Source organism: Kogia breviceps, chromosome 9 (genome assembly GCF_026419965.1).
Source record: "Kogia breviceps isolate mKogBre1 chromosome 9, mKogBre1 haplotype 1, whole genome shotgun sequence".
Taxonomy (NCBI): domain Eukaryota; kingdom Metazoa; phylum Chordata; class Mammalia; order Artiodactyla; family Physeteridae; genus Kogia; species Kogia breviceps.
Genome location: NC_081318.1, coordinates 6,742,359 through 6,758,554, shown reverse-complemented (window position 1 = coordinate 6,758,554; position 16,196 = coordinate 6,742,359). Strand labels below are relative to the sequence as shown.

At 55.7% G+C, this 16,196-nt stretch overlaps 1 protein-coding gene across 1 annotated transcript; it reads left to right on the top strand.

Moving 5' to 3' along the window:
- Window positions 1-2,196: 2,196 nt before the first annotated feature.
- LOC131762490 (gastrula zinc finger protein XlCGF7.1) lies at window positions 2,197-7,456 on the top strand. The gene is made up of 3 exons (XM_059074054.2): window positions 2,197-2,561; window positions 4,287-5,174; window positions 6,728-7,456. The coding sequence occupies exon 2, from the start codon at window positions 4,315-4,317 to the stop codon at window positions 4,924-4,926; it is 612 nt and encodes a 203-aa protein (XP_058930037.1). The 5' UTR covers window positions 2,197-2,561; window positions 4,287-4,314; the 3' UTR covers window positions 4,927-5,174; window positions 6,728-7,456.
- The last annotated feature ends 8,740 nt before the right edge of the window (window positions 7,457-16,196 follow it).

The window sequence follows — 16,196 nt, the reverse complement described above, 5'->3', positions numbered from 1 at the left end:
CTGTGTTCCTTTCTATGTTGGCACAGGTTACCTAGAAAACGCTGCTAAAAATATAGGTGACATCCTCAGGTATATTATTGATTTTGCCTTTGAAAAAAATCTGGTCATTTACTAAGTGTCCCCATTTCTCCTGCAGCCTGCGGGAGGGATGAAAGCTGGTGCTTCTGGCAGGTGACAACTTTTGCAACAGGAGCTGGAGAGCTGGGAGGCATGGCTGTTCCATGAACCGAGCTCCACAGGCCCTGGGGCGGAGTGTGGGTATGGGTTATTATCAGTGGTTAGGGGGTCCTTTTGTCAATGCCAGGGGAGCGCCCTGGGGTAAACGTCTATACTGGTGGATTTGTTTCCTTGGGCTTCCCAGAATTCCCTCCCTGTTGCCTCTATTTGAAATACCAATCTCCTTGGGATGTCTCACTTGTGAAGCTCCACATACCTCGGTGAGGGGCTACAGGAGCAGCATGGATGGGGGTAGGGGTGGGGGTGGGTCCTTGAGAGGCTGAGAGTGACCCAGGGTGGACCTGCTGGGATGGACTGGTCCACGGGATGAGCTGTGAAAGCTGGCAGGCCTGACCTTCAGGTCTGGTGTCGGGAGAAAGGGATTGGTTTTACTCCCAGGGTTGGACCCCACCTGGAATTCATTTCCCAGGCTCTGAAAGGCACACTGGGCGCCTGCCAAGTTGCAGGAGGGACCTCCTGAGGCTGGGAGGCCTGTGTCTTCCAGAGCCCCTCATCAGGGATAATGCCGCCCTAACAGCCATATCCACCGTGTGCTGTAAGGAGCCCTGCCTGGACCTTCCGGAATTCCAGCTGCTTCATCCACCCGGCTGCTACAGAGGGCCCGGGAAGAAAAGGCTAGCTGGTGTTCCTCTAGCACTTTTAATTTAAAAAATCATTTTCCTTCTCCAGCTTCAGTTTCTTTGTCTATAAAATGTAAATTTGGAGGCATTTTCTCACTCTGGATGAGATGATTACTTCTCATCCCGGTTGGCACACTGTTTCTGTTTGCAGGTCGAGATACCAGAGTGCTGCCAGGGAGAGTGAGCTGGGCCTCCCTTTCCACTGAGCTCTGCCACTTAGAGCTGTGGGTCGCAGGGGAGTAGGGAGGGTGGGGGAGCTGCTCTGCGTTTCAATTTTATTTTACTTTCCCATCTATGAAATGGGATAATAATACCTGTATAACTTAGACGGCACACGATTACTGGAAGGCTCCCGCGAGATAATATATGACAAAGGACATTGTAATAAGAGAAGTAATATATAAGTAAGGGGTATTATTAAAAGGCATTTGGAAACGAATTCAGCCCCGCCCTGTCCACGCCAGCTGGTTCCCCTGGGTGTTATAAATGGCTCTTTCACAGGATATCTTTGTCTTGACTATAATGGGCTCACTTCCGAAGAGGACTGGACCGTAGGGGTATAAGTGTCTCCTCTATTCCGCCATTCATCCTAATAGCATAACCCGAGCCATATGGTAGGGTGGGCTCTATCTCCCACCCATGAAACCCCCGCTCAGAAAGGCTCTGCCGGCGGCGTTCCTGCGTTCACTCCCTTCTCTCTCTTGCAAGGAAAGGCTCTGTCCCTCCAGCGCCCCCAGACCCACTTTCCTAGGCGCTGGGGTCCGTCTGCGGACCTGACCAGGCTAGCCCTGCCGTAGGATGAGGGAGGTGAGAATGAGGCTCTAACTGCTGAACTGGGGCCTCGGGGAATCCTGAACCGGGAATGGCTGGGGCAGGGGGCCCCGGGGGGAGTTGGGGCGGCCCGGCCCTTGGGGCGTTCTGCCCCCCGGACCGGCCCCCGCCTGGTTCCCTCTCCTGTCCCGGCGGGCGCTGGGCTCGCAGCCCTCCTCGTTCCGCCAGCCAGGTTGTTGGCGAGTTAGACCTCCCAGCCTCATGGGGCTGCTGTGCGGCTGCGGCGACGTCGGCGACTGCGGCGCTGCAGAGGAGACGGAGGGCTGGGGAGGCGGCGCCACGTGAGTCCCGGGCCAGGCCAGGGCTGGGGCCTCGGCGGGAGATTACCGTATTTACCGAGGCCAGTGCCGGCCCCTGGGGGCGGGTCACTGCAGGCGCGCTACCGTATTTGCCGGGAGCCGCGCAGACCCTTTCCGGGAGTGGCGAGCGCGGCGACTTAATTATGTATTTATCGAGGGTTGCGTGGTTCCCCCCGGGCGCTGCGGGAGCGGGAGGGCCTGGGTTGCATGAATTCCCTAAGGGAGCCGGGGCTTGCAGCGGAATGGGGTGGGTTGCTGCAGCAGAGTGGGAGGCCTACATATTTTAGTGGGGGTGGGGTTGCGACGCAGAGTTTACCATATTTCTCCAGGATCGCTCCGGCCCCAGGAATTGGCAAGGCTGTGCGCGGGGGGGTCGGGTGGGTGGGGTCAGCTCTTTCGATTAATGCCGCTATTTGCAAAGAACAGCGGTGCGGGAGGCTGGCCGTCTTTATGAGGGTGAGGGAGAAGGGGCGCGGGAGGCGCTGCGGAGAGTTACCGTATTTGCCTTGGGCAGCGCAGACTCGAGGAAAGAGCCACTGCTGGAGGCCGGAGGAACTGGGGCGCAGCCTGGTCTGTGAGTGTGGGATGGGATGGAGGAACCTGGGGGAGACAGGGGGGCCATGGCCTTGGACCCTCTCGCGGGCGGGGCCCTTGGTCAGGGGTATAGCTGGGAGAGTGGGGAGGCTGCCCAGAGACAAGGCCGGGCCGAGATTGGCCAAGGGGACGGTGATGATCTGTCTTTGCAAATGTCCATGCAGCTGCCTGGGGAAAGACTTGTGGGTGGGGTCTATTGCAAGTAGTGCTTGTCCCCTTCCCCTGGGTGAGTGGTGTTCCACCCCAGCCTGAGGGTAGGGGGAGACAGGGGGGGTGCCTCTGGGACCCCGCTCTGCCGACAGGTCCACTGAGGTTGTGGTTAGCAGAGAGATCTGGAAGTGTGGAGAAGGTCTGCATGGAGGGCCAGGGGAAGGGCCAGCAAGCTTCCCCGTTGGGGGTGGGGGAATGCAGGGGAGCGGCCAGCTCATTCCCTCCGAGCAGGCCTGAGCGCGCTCTGCGGGAGCAGGAGCCTAGGGTTTTGGGGAGGCATGAGGGTGGTGGCCGCAGACAGTGCCCCAGAAGCAGTGGTCCTTTGGGTATGGATGGCTCTGTGACGGTGGCCAGGAGGGTGGTGTGTGTGTGTGTGTGTGTGTGTGTGTGTGTGTGTGTGTGTGTTTTGAGGGGAGCTTAGCTGGTGAGCAGCTACTATGTTGAAAAGAGCTTTTGACAGTGAGGAAACTTAAGGCCTAGTCCTGGTTCACCTTGCTGTGTGACCCTGGGCAAGTAAGTGGGCCTCACTGAGCCTCAGTTTCCCCATCTATAAAATGGGGTTCAATAAGCCTGCCCCTTCCTGAGGGCCGTTGTGAGGACAGTGGGAAACAATTTAAGAGGAACACGGTGCCCTGGGAAAGAGGATCCTTAGGAGAAGCAGCGTGAACTGGATGGAACTGAACTTGGGGGTGTCTGTTGAACTTTGAGTGTTCCTCAGCCTTGGGCCAGGCTTTGCTGGGGCACTGCCAGATGCCAAGAGGAATCAAGCTGAGACCCGCCCTCTGGGAACTCACACTGTGTTTCAGTGACTTGCAAACCTTTTACAGGCATGCCTCATTTTGATAAACAAAGAGCTGCTGCCTTAATGTTTAACTGAGGTTACTTTCACGTGAACAGGGCTTTTGTTTCTTTTTTGAAGCTTTGCAAAAATATCTTTGAACCACTGTTGACCCACCCTTCCCTCCACATTGGGGGTGCATCTCCCTATCCCCCTTCTTGAGAATCTGGTTGGAGAGATAAGACGCATCCAGGTTCGGTATAACTTACGATACTAGGAGTCCCTGAATGTTACTTATCAGCATTTATTCAATGCCTCGTGTGGCAGGCACAGTGTTTGATGCGGGGCATAAAGGGAAGCAGCTCTGTCCTTAAGGTGCTCACAGGGCAGGGAGACAGAGGTGGCCTGACCGACCAGCATGCTGTGTGATGAGTGAGGGTCATAGAGTAGGGTCAGGTGGCTCAGGAGGGGCTGGAGAGGTCAAGGAAGGATTCTAGCAGGAAGTGTCCTTTTAGAAAGGCCTGAAGGAGGGGTAGGATGTGATTAGGGGTAGAGGAGAACGAGGGGCATCCCAGCAGGGGGACACAGGCTCGAACAGGATTGGAGAGCGGCGGGTTCTGGAAGCCGTGGGATCCCAGGGGAGTGTCCTCCCTGAGGCTGGGGCCCGGGTGATCCTCGGGTGCCCCTTGACTACTCTCTCTGCTTCTGCCTCCCCAGGGGCCGGTGATTGTAGCCGGAAGTGCCCATGACCGAACTGGCGTCGTCCGGGGACAGGTCCCCTGCGGGGGACGGGGAGGAGGGCCTGGGGGACGATCGAGGCCTGGTCATCCACCACCCTGCGGAGGAGCAGCCGCACCGCTGCCCCCTGTGCGGCCAGACCTTCTCGCAGCAGCCCAGCCTGGTGCGGCACCAGAAAGCGCATGCGGGAGTGGGCCGCGCGGCTGCCTTCGTGTGCCCCGAGTGCGGCAAGGCCTTCAGCGTCAAGCACAACCTCGAGGTGCATCAGCGCACCCACACGGGCGAGCGGCCCTTCGCCTGCCCCGAGTGCGGGCGCTGCTTCAGCCTCAAGCAGAACCTGCTCACGCACCAGCGCATCCACAGCGGCGAGAAGCCGCACCAATGCGCGCAGTGCGGCCGCTGCTTCCGCGAGCCGCGCTTCCTGCTCAACCACCAGCGCACCCACGCGCGCATGCCCGCGCCGCACCCGCGCCGCCCCGGCGTCTTCGGGGAGCGGAGGCCCTACTTCTGCGCCCGCTGCGGCAAGAGCTTCGCGCGCGAGGGCTCGCTCAAGACCCACCAGCGCAGCCACGGCCACGGGCCCGAGGGCCAGGCGGCCCATTTAGGCCGCGTGCTCTGATGCGCGCCGGACCTGCTGCCTCCGGCTGTTTTCTGTCCCGGAGCCGCATCCGTGCCCTCTGGAGATGGCGCTGGCCTTCGGCCCCCTCTCTGGCTGGCATCCCGCGAGACTGGGAGGGCTGGCTTGGGGTCTCAAAGGAGTGGGCCGCCTCCTTCCGCTCCCTCCCCAGGACCCTCCGGCTGGCTGCACGCGGCTGCTTTGGACCCCCGCGTTGGTTTTCCTCCGCAGGCTCACCCGGCTTAGAGCAGGTGAGACCCTGCGCTGGCCAGAGCCCGTCTCAGGCTTGTTCGGGGTCAGGTGGGGACAGGTGAGGGAGGTGGGGCGTACTGAGCTCCTAGGTCTACGACTAGCTTCTTACTAGATCTTCTTTGCCCGAATGTCAATTGAAAGCGACCTGGAGAGGATACTCTCCACAAGCCTCAGGCCCACCCCCAGCCCCTAGGGTCTCCTGGCACCAGCACTTACTATTTGGTACACGAGGGCTCCTCCTCCCTGGGATATTGTGAGGGTTGTAATTGCTGTTAGCGAACGAGAGAGGTGACATTGATTGAGTGCCCCAGTGCCTGCCGCAGGGCTCTTGGGAGGAGCACAGCCACAGGCCCTGTCCCCTGGGGTGCTCGCGCATACAGGGTGACGCTGACTATTGGCTGTCGTGGGGAGAGACTGCAAAGTGCCCTGGGAGGCGAGGTGAATGGTGTCGCCCAAGGCAGTTTGATGGTTTGAACTGGGTCCTGGGGAGGAATCGGGAGAGCAAGGGTGTGGAAGGTTTCCAAGGCAGGGCTCCTACCTTGGAGGCTCACATTTGCTCTACAAAGGACTTTGGGGCAGGGAGAGGGGACACTGAGATGTTTAATGGGAAGAGCCCAGTGATCTCAGGGGCAGTTCAGGGACACCTGGAAGCGCTGAGGAAGAGACGGAAGTGGGACGGACAGGAGCCTCGAGGGTCCTGGGGTCATCCGGGCAAAAGAAAGCGAGGCCCCCCAAGAGGCTTGGCCAAGGTCATGCAGTGAGAAAGGGGAGAGGCAGGACCTGTCCCCCGGGCCTCAGATTCCAAGTTGGTTCTCGGAGGCATGGTCTTCTCAGCCATTTGGCAGACAAGGACACTGAGGCTCACCCAGGCTGGCCCTAAATCACACGTAGGAGCTAGCGGTGCTGCGGGGGAAGCCTGGACCTCATTTTGGGTCCTGGACCCCAAGACCCTTCATTTCTACTGCATCATGGTTAAGAGAGGCTATTACAGGTGGGAAAGCGGGGCTTTGGGGATGTGGGAATGTGAGCCTGGGCAGGGGGATCGCTAAGGGCTGTGGGTGTCTGAAGGGGACATGGCATCCTGGGTAGTGGGTTGGGAGGAAGGAGGCTGGGGGCTGGCAGAGGACCTGCTCTCGCAGAGCCCTTGTTCCACGTCCAGTCCCGCGCTCAGCGCTGGAGACCCATCCCTGCCCTCTACCCTTCCTCAGAGCCACGGGGCTTCTCAGCCATCAGTTGTCCTCTGCCTGCCGCCCCTAGGTGGCTGTTGCACGGTGGCCTCGTACTTAGTGGTGGAGATTAAGAGATTAAATCGGGACCCAGGACATCTGGAACCCGTCACCAAGTGCCCTGAACCCACGTTGTCTCATCGGTGCATGGGATTAGTAATCCTCGGGTGCTTGGTGGGGGCTAAGAGGACTCAAAGCCCCGGATGGGTGCAGGGGGCCCATGACTGAGTGCTCCGTCCTAGCCCTGGAGAGATGGCCGACGGGGGGCTGGGCAGGGCCGCGTCCCACCCCAGACCTGACCCTGGTCTCTTTGTCTTTGTGAACAGATGTGGAGTGCACAGGACCTCTGGGCTGTGTGCGAGACACAGCTGACACAGTGACTAGGAGTGGGGCCCTGAGCCTGGGCCCCGGCATGAGGACACGTCCCCTAAGAAGACCTACCTCGGGAGGTGACAGCAGAGGGACCGATGGAGCCTGGCATTGGAGGCAGGTTCTGCGCCCTGGTGGAAAAACTCCCCGGACGTGCTGGGAGTCACAGCCGAAGAAGAGCTCGTGCTGGCTGCCTGGCTGTAAACCTCCACTCTCCCGTGGCAGCAGGGACGGTGCCTGTGTGGGGAGCCTGCTTCTCTGCTCGCGCCTGGCCCACCAGAGACGGCAGGTGAATTGCCTAGGAGAACACAGCACGTTGGTAGCAGACTCGGCTCCAGAGGCAAGACCTTCCCCCAGGTGTGCACGTACCTGCAGGCTTCACTCTCCTTTCAGAGCAACGTGCTTAACACTTTTGGGGCCGTGAAGCACTCTGACAAGATGGCAAAGGTTATGAACCTTCTCCCCACGAAGACACGGATAGTCACGCAGACGCAAGAATCTACGAGCAATCCCAGGAGCTCCGGGACTCCAGGCTGAGATCCTTGGCCCCGGGACTAACCCGCCGCTCCCTCCTTACCTGACACAGAGCCCCGGGTCAGGGCCTACATTCGAATAGCATTTCATCCGCTGCCCTCCCGAACCCCTGCCCTTTCTTCCCTTGTTCAGGAATAAAGAATTCTGCGGAGGGCCCTCTTTTAGTCACTCTCTTCTCCCAGACCTAACAAACAGCGCATCAGGTTTCTGGAGCCTCACTTCCCTTCCCCAGATGTTGCTGGAAGCTCGCTGGGTTTGGCTGGTCTTCTCCGGTTTGCGTTTGCTTGCTCTGGCTGTACCTGGCAGCCGCTCGCTCGGGAAGGCTGGGGAGGAAGTGGAGCCTCCCTGCTGGGGCCCGCTGGCTCCGGGCAGGGAGAGAGGCTGCTAGACAAGCTTCTGGGTGTCCGGACTTCACAGCGGAGTACGAGGAGGGTGGTACCGGGCCAGCAGCAGGGTGAGGGCTCCTCTGGGCTTCCCACCTGAGCAGGTTGGCCTGGAGCTCCCCCAGCCTCCCCAGACTGGACCACCCATCAGAAAAGGTGGGACTGACTAGGGCCGGGCTGGGTTTTGTTGACAACCAGAGTTCATGGGGTAGGTTATAGTTAGTGAAACCCTTGGAGGTGGGGAGAGGCCTTTCGTCATGAAATGTAGGTCAAATCCCAGGCACGTGAGTGCTGGGGGGCGTGGGGGAGTTGTGTTGAGGTGAGAGGTCCCAGGGCTGAGCTGAGGTTTGGTCAGGGCTGCCAGGAGGCCCCCATGGCTTCCTGTCTCCAGTGCAGTTTGCATGTAGGTTCTTACTGACCGTCTGCCATATGCCTGGCTCTGGGATAACAGGCCGCTCTGGGGGAGGTCAGAGAAGTGAGGCCCTGTGCTTCTGGAACTTCCTTCTCTCTGATCCTTGGCCTAACCCGGGGGACCCTCACAGATGCCCCTTCTCCTCCCATCTCCCTCCTCGGTCCTGCCTCTCTTTCCCCTGCTGTTGCTCTGGCCTGTGCCCCACCCCCCGCCCCCGGCTAAGCCCTCTTCTCCACCAGGCTGCGTCCCCAACAACCGCCAAGCCCACATTCCGCCCTCCTCTGAACAGTCCCTGTGTCAACACACTATCACACGCCTGACAGTTGCGTGGAGTCTTATGCAGTAAGTCCCCTCCACATGAACCTTCAAACTGCGAACTTGCAGAGACGGGAGCGTGCATTCCATCAGCGTCAGGCGTGAGTGAAATTGCCGCTTGCCCTCCGGTTGTGTTAGTTGGGTACCTAAGCTAACTTTGCTGGACTTACGAACAAATGGGACTTAGGAACAGGCTCTTGGATCAGAACCCGTTCGTACGTCGGGGACTTAACGGTACTCCCGTTTCCCGAGTGTGTGTGTGTGTGTGTGTGTGTGTGTGTGCACGCACGTGTGCGTGTGAAACCTCCACCGAGACTGGGAGGTCCCTGAAGGCAAGGACTTTGTCATGCCTTCTTGAACCCCAGCAGGGTCCAGCACAGGGCTGGGCTCATAGCACTCAGGAAGCAGTGGCCGACTGGCTGGTGGGTCCAGTGCTGGAGGCTGTGCGGTGGGAGGTGATGGGAGGTGCGTTGGGGAGAGGAACGTGAGTCCTCTGGTGAGTGCATCTTATTGGCTGTGGGCTGGCTTCCCTGGACAATAACAGCCGCGGGAGGCCTTGGGTTCTCCCCTCCTTGGGGCAGTGGATCGGGAGAGACCCCCCCACCCCACCCCATGGACGCCGCAGGAGTGTGTGTCAATGGATATGTCCAGGCTGGACTTCTCCATAGGCAGCTGACGGCCGCTGGAGCTGACCAAGGGGAACCAGTGTTCCCTCAACATCAGCTCATGTGAGGAGTGTTCGTTTGGAGCTCAGCTGGGAGCAGGGAGGTGGCCTCCAGCTCCACCTCCATCGTTTCTTGAGTTGTTGCGTTCAAGGTCACGTAGCTCAAAAGCCACAGCAGTGAGTCAGCTCGGGGCCCCCCCATATGGATAACGACCACTATTCGGAGGTGGGAAATGGATAGCGGGGCTCCTTGGGGTAGCCCCCCCGGCAGCTTGCTCAACGCACAGTGAGCCAGACCTGCTGAGGACCTCCGAGGTGGTTCCCTCAGCCCCCGAGGGCGGGGCCACTCGGGGGCTGGCCCATCCCCACCCAGAGGCCCTGGCTGGTGGCACCTCTCTCCTGGCTCTGGTCTCCTCATGTGCTCCTCTTGCCTCGTGGCTTGCGAGAATCGGATGGATGTGTCTATACGCTGTGCGCGCTGCAAAGCCCCACGTAGGGGCAGGGGCTGCCGTCGCTGTCCTGCTGCTGTCTCCTGCCGCAGGCGGGCCTGGCCGCCGACACGTCACTTCACAGCCCCGGAGTCTCCTGCGGCAGGAGGCCCTGGAGAGCGGAGCCACGCCAGGCCCGCCACCGCGTTGCCGAGACTTGGATGAGCGATTTCCCTCCTGTTCCCGGTGAGGGGCTGGGCCTGGTCACGGGCCAAGGCTCACTCCAGAACCTTCCTTCCGTGCCTTGCTCTTTGATTCAGATTTGGGGCTGCATCAACGGTCTCTATCAGCCAAAGAGGGTCCTGAGTGGTAGTAACTCAACGACAGGGCCTTTGAGACCTGGGGCTGATGGGGGCGAATCAGGCGGGATCCTTGTTCAACTCAAATCCACGAACGCCATAAAGGGGAACCGCAGGCTCCGTGACCGAGAAGGGCAGGGACTTGACCGTGACGCTGGGTCTGCTCTCCTTCATATCAGCTGCCTCCCCACCTCGCGGGACAGGGAGGGGCGGGCGGTAGCTGGGCCCTCCGCCGGCCCAGGCTCAGCTCCTTCCCTGGTGGGCTGAACCCCGTGCAGGGCTGACTCTCATCGGCTGGGATCGGTCGATGCTTGTTGCCAGGGCAGTGGCTGCACCAGGCCTGGGGAACGCCACGCGCCAGATGGCCAGGCCTGGGCACACACCGCCTGGAGAGGGTCAGCTCCGCCTGGAGCCCGTGGTCTGCGCGTGGGGAAGGGACGGTTCACCAGGGAGACCCAGGGGCGAGAAGGCGGGGGAGTGGACTCCAGGTGTCTGCACAGCAACCTGGTGGCTTGTTATAACCGCAAGATCGCAGCCCCCCCTCCCGACTCTAATCAGAAAGAAACGGCATTTAAATATATATATACAAAAACACCAATGGGTTTATTATTATTATTTTAAAATATTTATTTATTTTGGCTGCGCCGGGTCTTAGCTGGGGACACAGACTCTTTAGTTGGTGGCATGCATGCGGACTCTAGTTCCCCGGCCAGGCATCGAACCCGGGTCCCCTGTGTTGGGAGTGCAGACTCTTATGCACTGGACCCCCAGGGAAGCCCCAGAAACTGCCTTTTAACAAGATGCTCAGGGGGCTTCCCTGGTGGCGCAGTGGTTGAGAGTCCGCCTGCCGATGCAGGAGACACGGGTTCGTGCCCTGGTCCGGGAAGATCCCACATGCCGCGGAGTAACTAAGCCCGTGAGCCATGGCCGCTGAGCCTGCGCGTCCAGAGCCTGTGCTCCGCAACGGGAGAGGCCACAACAGTGAGAGGCCCGCATACCGCAAAAAAAAAAAAAAAAAAAAAACAAGATGCTCAGGCCGTCGTCATGTGTGCAGGTGGTCTGCCCTACCTCACTTCCCCCCTCTTTGAGGGGGACCTTTTGACTCCGACATGCCATCGAACTTACTGTCCAAAGGGAACAGACTGAAGGGTGTTTTTTTCGTAGGCAGCCTGTGGGGTGTAGAGACGAGACGCTGCCTCCGCCAGGGTCCAGGAGCCCATCCACGGTCACCCCCCCCCTCCCCTGGGGACCAGAGCATTCATCAGCCGTGCCCATCCTGACCTGGCCGGCCCAGCCTGGCTTTATGAGGATTTTCCATCAGCACAGAGCACAGCACAGGAGAGAAAAGCCCAGGAAAAGGCCAGCCCCGAGAAAGCAGAGCAGTTCCTCCACCTGGACTCTGCACCCACATCGTGACCCCCCTTCAAAACGTCCCGAAGCCTCACTTTCCTCACCCTAATAACGCCCAAGCGAGAGGAAGTGTGCCATGGCCGCTGTGTGCCCCGCTGGATCCCCTTTCCAAGCTGTTGTGGGCATCGGCTGGCAATGGTTCACAGCTGCCTGGCCCAGGGGGCTGCCCCCAGTCCACCCCGACCACTGCGAGTGACTGCTGACCCCAGAGGGGCCAGCTCCAAGGGCAGCCTCTGCTCGGGGCTCCCGAGGGAACAGGCGACACTGGGCTCCTGCTGAGACCACATCCCTGGCTCCTTCCCCCACCTGAGCCTACTTCCCACTTCTCTTCTCCAGAGAGCACCTTCCAACAGTTCTCGTTCCCCTTGAACAGAATCCTTGACTCAGGCTTCGCTTCCAAGGACCCCAACCTAAGGCAGCGTCTCAGAGGGATACACGCTCCAAGGATCTTGCACAGACAAGAGGTCATGACTAGTATCTTTGTTTAGTTCTGCGAGGTGCTGTAGGCGTTCATCAAAGAGCTGCTGGTAGACGGACGGATTGGAGGTGGCCATGTGCTTTGTGAGATGGTGAAACTCCCGTAGAACAAATACCCACTGCTTTTCTCGACCTAGCTTTAGACTTGGGTAGCATTTCAAACGCAGATGCTTCAGACCAGCATGTTAGCTGTTGTGTTTAATAATAATCGTTTAAAAAAGGCTGTTGTTGGTCAGAACACCTGGGGACAGGGGCCTCTGAGATGTGGGAAAGACCCGAGGGGCTGAGCTGGTCCTTCCCCAGCCTGTGGAAATCTGCTAGGAGACAAGCAGCAGCTCCTGAGATCAGGTTTCAAGCACGTGGGTTCCAGAGAGCCTTCGTTTATAGGAGCAGCTTGAACTGTGTCCGTGTGGGGGGCAAGAGGCGTTCCGGAGCCAGGTGGCATGATGGTGCATGTGGATCCTGAGAGGTGGCAGAGACAGTGGCTGAGGGGACAGAGGACACAGGCAGCCTCCACCGCATGCAAGCGCTCCCAGAAACTCCTGGGGGTGTGTGCGTTGCGGTCTCCTGCAGGAGGAGTGGACGCCATAGTGTTCCGGGGGCTGGGGAGCGCTCAATCTTTATTTGCACGTAAGAAGCAGCATGTTTCAGGCTGGTGGAGCGGGACAGCATGGCCGTCGCTTTCCCACCTCGTCTCCGCGCTAGCTCATGGCGCCTGCTCCCTCGAGGTTAATGCTTGTTCTCTCTGCTACTGCCCTTGGCATCTCCGCCCTCTGCCCTGTGTGGCCCTCTCTGTCCCCCCCACAGAATCCCAGAGACAGATTTGGTGTGACTTGTCACCATCCCTTGGACAGAGTTCACTCTCCCCACGCTTCGAGGTGGCTTGTGAGCCTCGAGCTGGCATCCCGGGGGCAGGTGCACTCCAGACCCAGTAGCTCCGGCCAGGGTGATGGCAAAATATGAGTCCCGGGAACTCTGAGGGATGCCTGAGCACATGGTCCCAGGACGGGGCTGACAGGGTCCGGGACTGTCTGGCTTGTCCAGCCGGTGCTCTGGTTTCTCTCTCACTCTTTGTGCAAATCTCTCTGCAGCCCCCCAGTGACCAGGTAGATGGCCTTGTTGCAGGAATGTTGGTTCTGATTGGATTCATGCTCTGGGTAGGATGCTGGAGTTGGAACAAAAATATCCCTTTTGGGGGCTTCTCTGGTGGCTCAGTGGTTGAGAGTCCGCCTGCCGATGCAGGGGACATGGGTTCGTGCCCCGGTCCGGGAGGATCCCACATGCCTCGGAGAGGCTGGGCCGGTGAGCCTTGGCCACTGAGCCTGCGCGTCTGGAGCCTGTGCTCCGCAGCGGGAGAGGCCGCGACAGTGAGAGGCCCGCGTACCGCAAAAAAAAAAAAAAAAAAAAAAAAAAAAATTCCCTTTTGGATCTTCTTTCTGTTCCTGTTGCCTCTCCCTGGTTGGTATATGTTTACAGTGACTTCTCCCTAATGCCTGGAGAGGGTTCTATAAAATGGGACTTCTCTCTTGGCCACCACTGGAGCATATTCAGGAAATCTTGCAATATGAGAAAATCAAGAAACAGAGCCAGTGAATACAGCAGTCCCATTTATTGGACAACGTTCAAAAAACCCAGATATCACTGATAGATCGTATTCTGTGAATACAATCTGTGAATATTCGGTGAATGCAATAAAATTAGAAATACAGGCACAGCTCTGAGATATTTCTGGTTCGGTTTCAGACCCCTGCAATAAAGCAAATATCACAACGAAGCAAGTCATGAGAGTTTCTTTTGTTTCCCAGTGTATATAAAAGTCCTGTTTACACTGTACAGTAGTCTGTTAAGTGTGCAGTAGCATTATGTCTTTAAAAAAACAGTGTACACACCTTAGTCTCAAAACACTTTATTGCTAAAAAATTCTAACTACCACCTGAGCCTACAGTAAGTCGCAGTAGTAACATCAAAGATCACTGATCGGGCTTCCTTGGTGGCGCGGTGGTTGAGAGCCCGCCTGCCGATGCAGGGGACATGGGTTCGTGCCCCGGTCTGGGAAGATCCCACGTGCCGCGGAGCGGCTGGGCCCGTGAGCCGTGGCCGCTGAGCCTGCGCGTCCGGAGCCTGTGCTCCGCAACAGGAGAGGCCACAACAGTGAGAGGCCCGCGTACCGAAAGAAAAAAAAAAAAAAAAAAGATCACTGTAACATAAGTATTAACAAATTATTTCATATTATAATAATGAAAATGTTTGAAATATTGCGAGAATTACTAAAATGTGGCACAGAGACATGATGTGAGCAAAGGCTGTTGGAAAAATGACACAGATAGACTTGCTTGACACGGGGCTGCCATAAATCCTCAATTTGTAAAAAATGCATTATCTGTGAAGCGCAATAAAACGATATGTACCTATAATTAACAAAAAAACCCACAAAAACTTCTGTACATTCAGGAATGTATGTGTTTATGTAAAAACACACTTATTAATAATTTTCAGGTTACAGAAGAAATTGTAATGGAAATGATAAAATATTTATGAATGAATGACTATGAAAACACTATGTTTCAAACCTTGTGTCATGCAAGAGGAAATTTTTACTCTTAAATATATTCATCAGAAGAGAGGACATTTGAAAATCAAAAACTCAAGAGTTTAACCTAAGAAGTTAGGAAATGAACAACAGAATATGCCCAAAGAAGGAGAAAAATAATAAGAAAGATAAAAGTAAATTAAGATAGGAGCCCAGATAGCTTTAGCTGGGAAGGCTTGTCAACCTCTAATGATGAGATAATTCTTCATATACAAACAGTTCCAGAGAATAGGGTGAAAAATACTCCCAAACTCTTTTAATGAGGCTGGTACAACCTTGACAATGAAACCAGACAAGGATAGGACAACGAGGGAAAATTTTCAGCCAATCTCACCCATGACTAGAATCGCAAAAATCAAAATAAGATATTGGCAAAGAAAATCCAGAAAGATATTTTAAAGTGCATCATGACCAAGAAGGCTTTATCAGACAAATATAAAGATGGTTCAACATCAGAAAATTCTATTAAACAAATATACCACTGCAGCAGGTAATGGAGAAAAAACATGAAAGTCTCAATAGATGTAGGAAAAGCATTTGCTAAAATTCAATTTATTTGCAATAAAAAAAAAATCCAAACCCCAAACAAGCAAACGAAACAAAACAAAAACCAAACAAAGCTTCTTTTTTTTTAAAAAAAAATTTATTTATTTTTGGCCGTATCGTGTCTTTGTTGCCGCGCGCGGGCTTTCTCTAGTTGCGGCGAGCGCGGGCTACTCTTCCGTGTGGTGCGCGGGCTTCTCATTGCGGTGGCTTCTCTTGTTGCGGAGCACGGGTTCTAGGAGCGCCGGCTTCAGTAGTTGTGGCTCGCGGACTCTAGAGCTCAGGTTCAGTGGTTGTGGCGCACTGGCTTAGTTGCTCCGCAGCATGTGGGATCTTCCCAGACCAGAGCTCGAACCTGTTTCCCCTACATTGACAGGCGGATTCTTAACCACTGCGCCACCAGGGAAGCCCTAACAGAGCTTCTTTCTATGGTCACCTCTGTTTGTTCTGTGCAATCCTCCCCCCTTCTCATTACACTATACCTTCCTCCTCTGCTGCTTTTTTTTTAATTAAAAAAAATTTTTTTAAAGTATAGTTGATTTACATCATATTGGTTTCACATGTACAACATAAGGATTCAAATTTTTATAAATTATACTTTAAGTTATTATAATAAAATATCGGCTATATTCCCTGTGCTGTACAATGTATCCTTGTAGCTTATTTATTTTATACCTCTTGTCCCCCTACCCCTGTCTTGCCTCTCCTCACTTCCCTTTTCCCACTGGTAACTATTATTTCTCTATATCTGTGAGTCTGTTTCTGTTTTGTTATATCATTCACGTGTTTTATTTTTTAGATTCCATGTATAAGTGATAACATGCAGTGTATTTCTTTCTCTGTCTGACTTATTTCACAGAGCATAATACCTCCAGGTCCATCCATGTTGCTGCAAATGGCAAAACTTGAGTCTTTTATATGGCTGCGTAGTATTCCATCGTATATATACATCACTTCTTCTTTATCCATTCATCTGTTGATGGACACTTAGGTTGCTTCCATATCTTGGCCATTGTAAATTGTGCTGCTATGAACATTGGGGTGCATGTATCTTTTTGAATGAATGTTTTCATTTTCTTCAGATATATACCCAGGACTGGGATTACTGGGTCAGATGGTAACCCTATTTTTATTTTTTGAGGATCCTCCATACTGTTCTCCATAGTGGCTGCACTAACTTACCTCCCCACCAGTAGTGCTGGAGAGTTCCCTTTTCTCCACACCCCCTCCAGCACTTGTTTGTTCTGGTCTTCCTACTCTTCTTTCTCACACTTGCATGGGTAGGCCTTTGCCCTTTTTTTTTCTTTAACA

Coding starts and splice junctions, on each gene's coding strand:
- LOC131762490 (XM_059074054.2), top strand. CDS start 4,315: ATGACCGAACTGGCGTCGTCCGGGGACAGGTCCCCTGCGGGGGACGGG.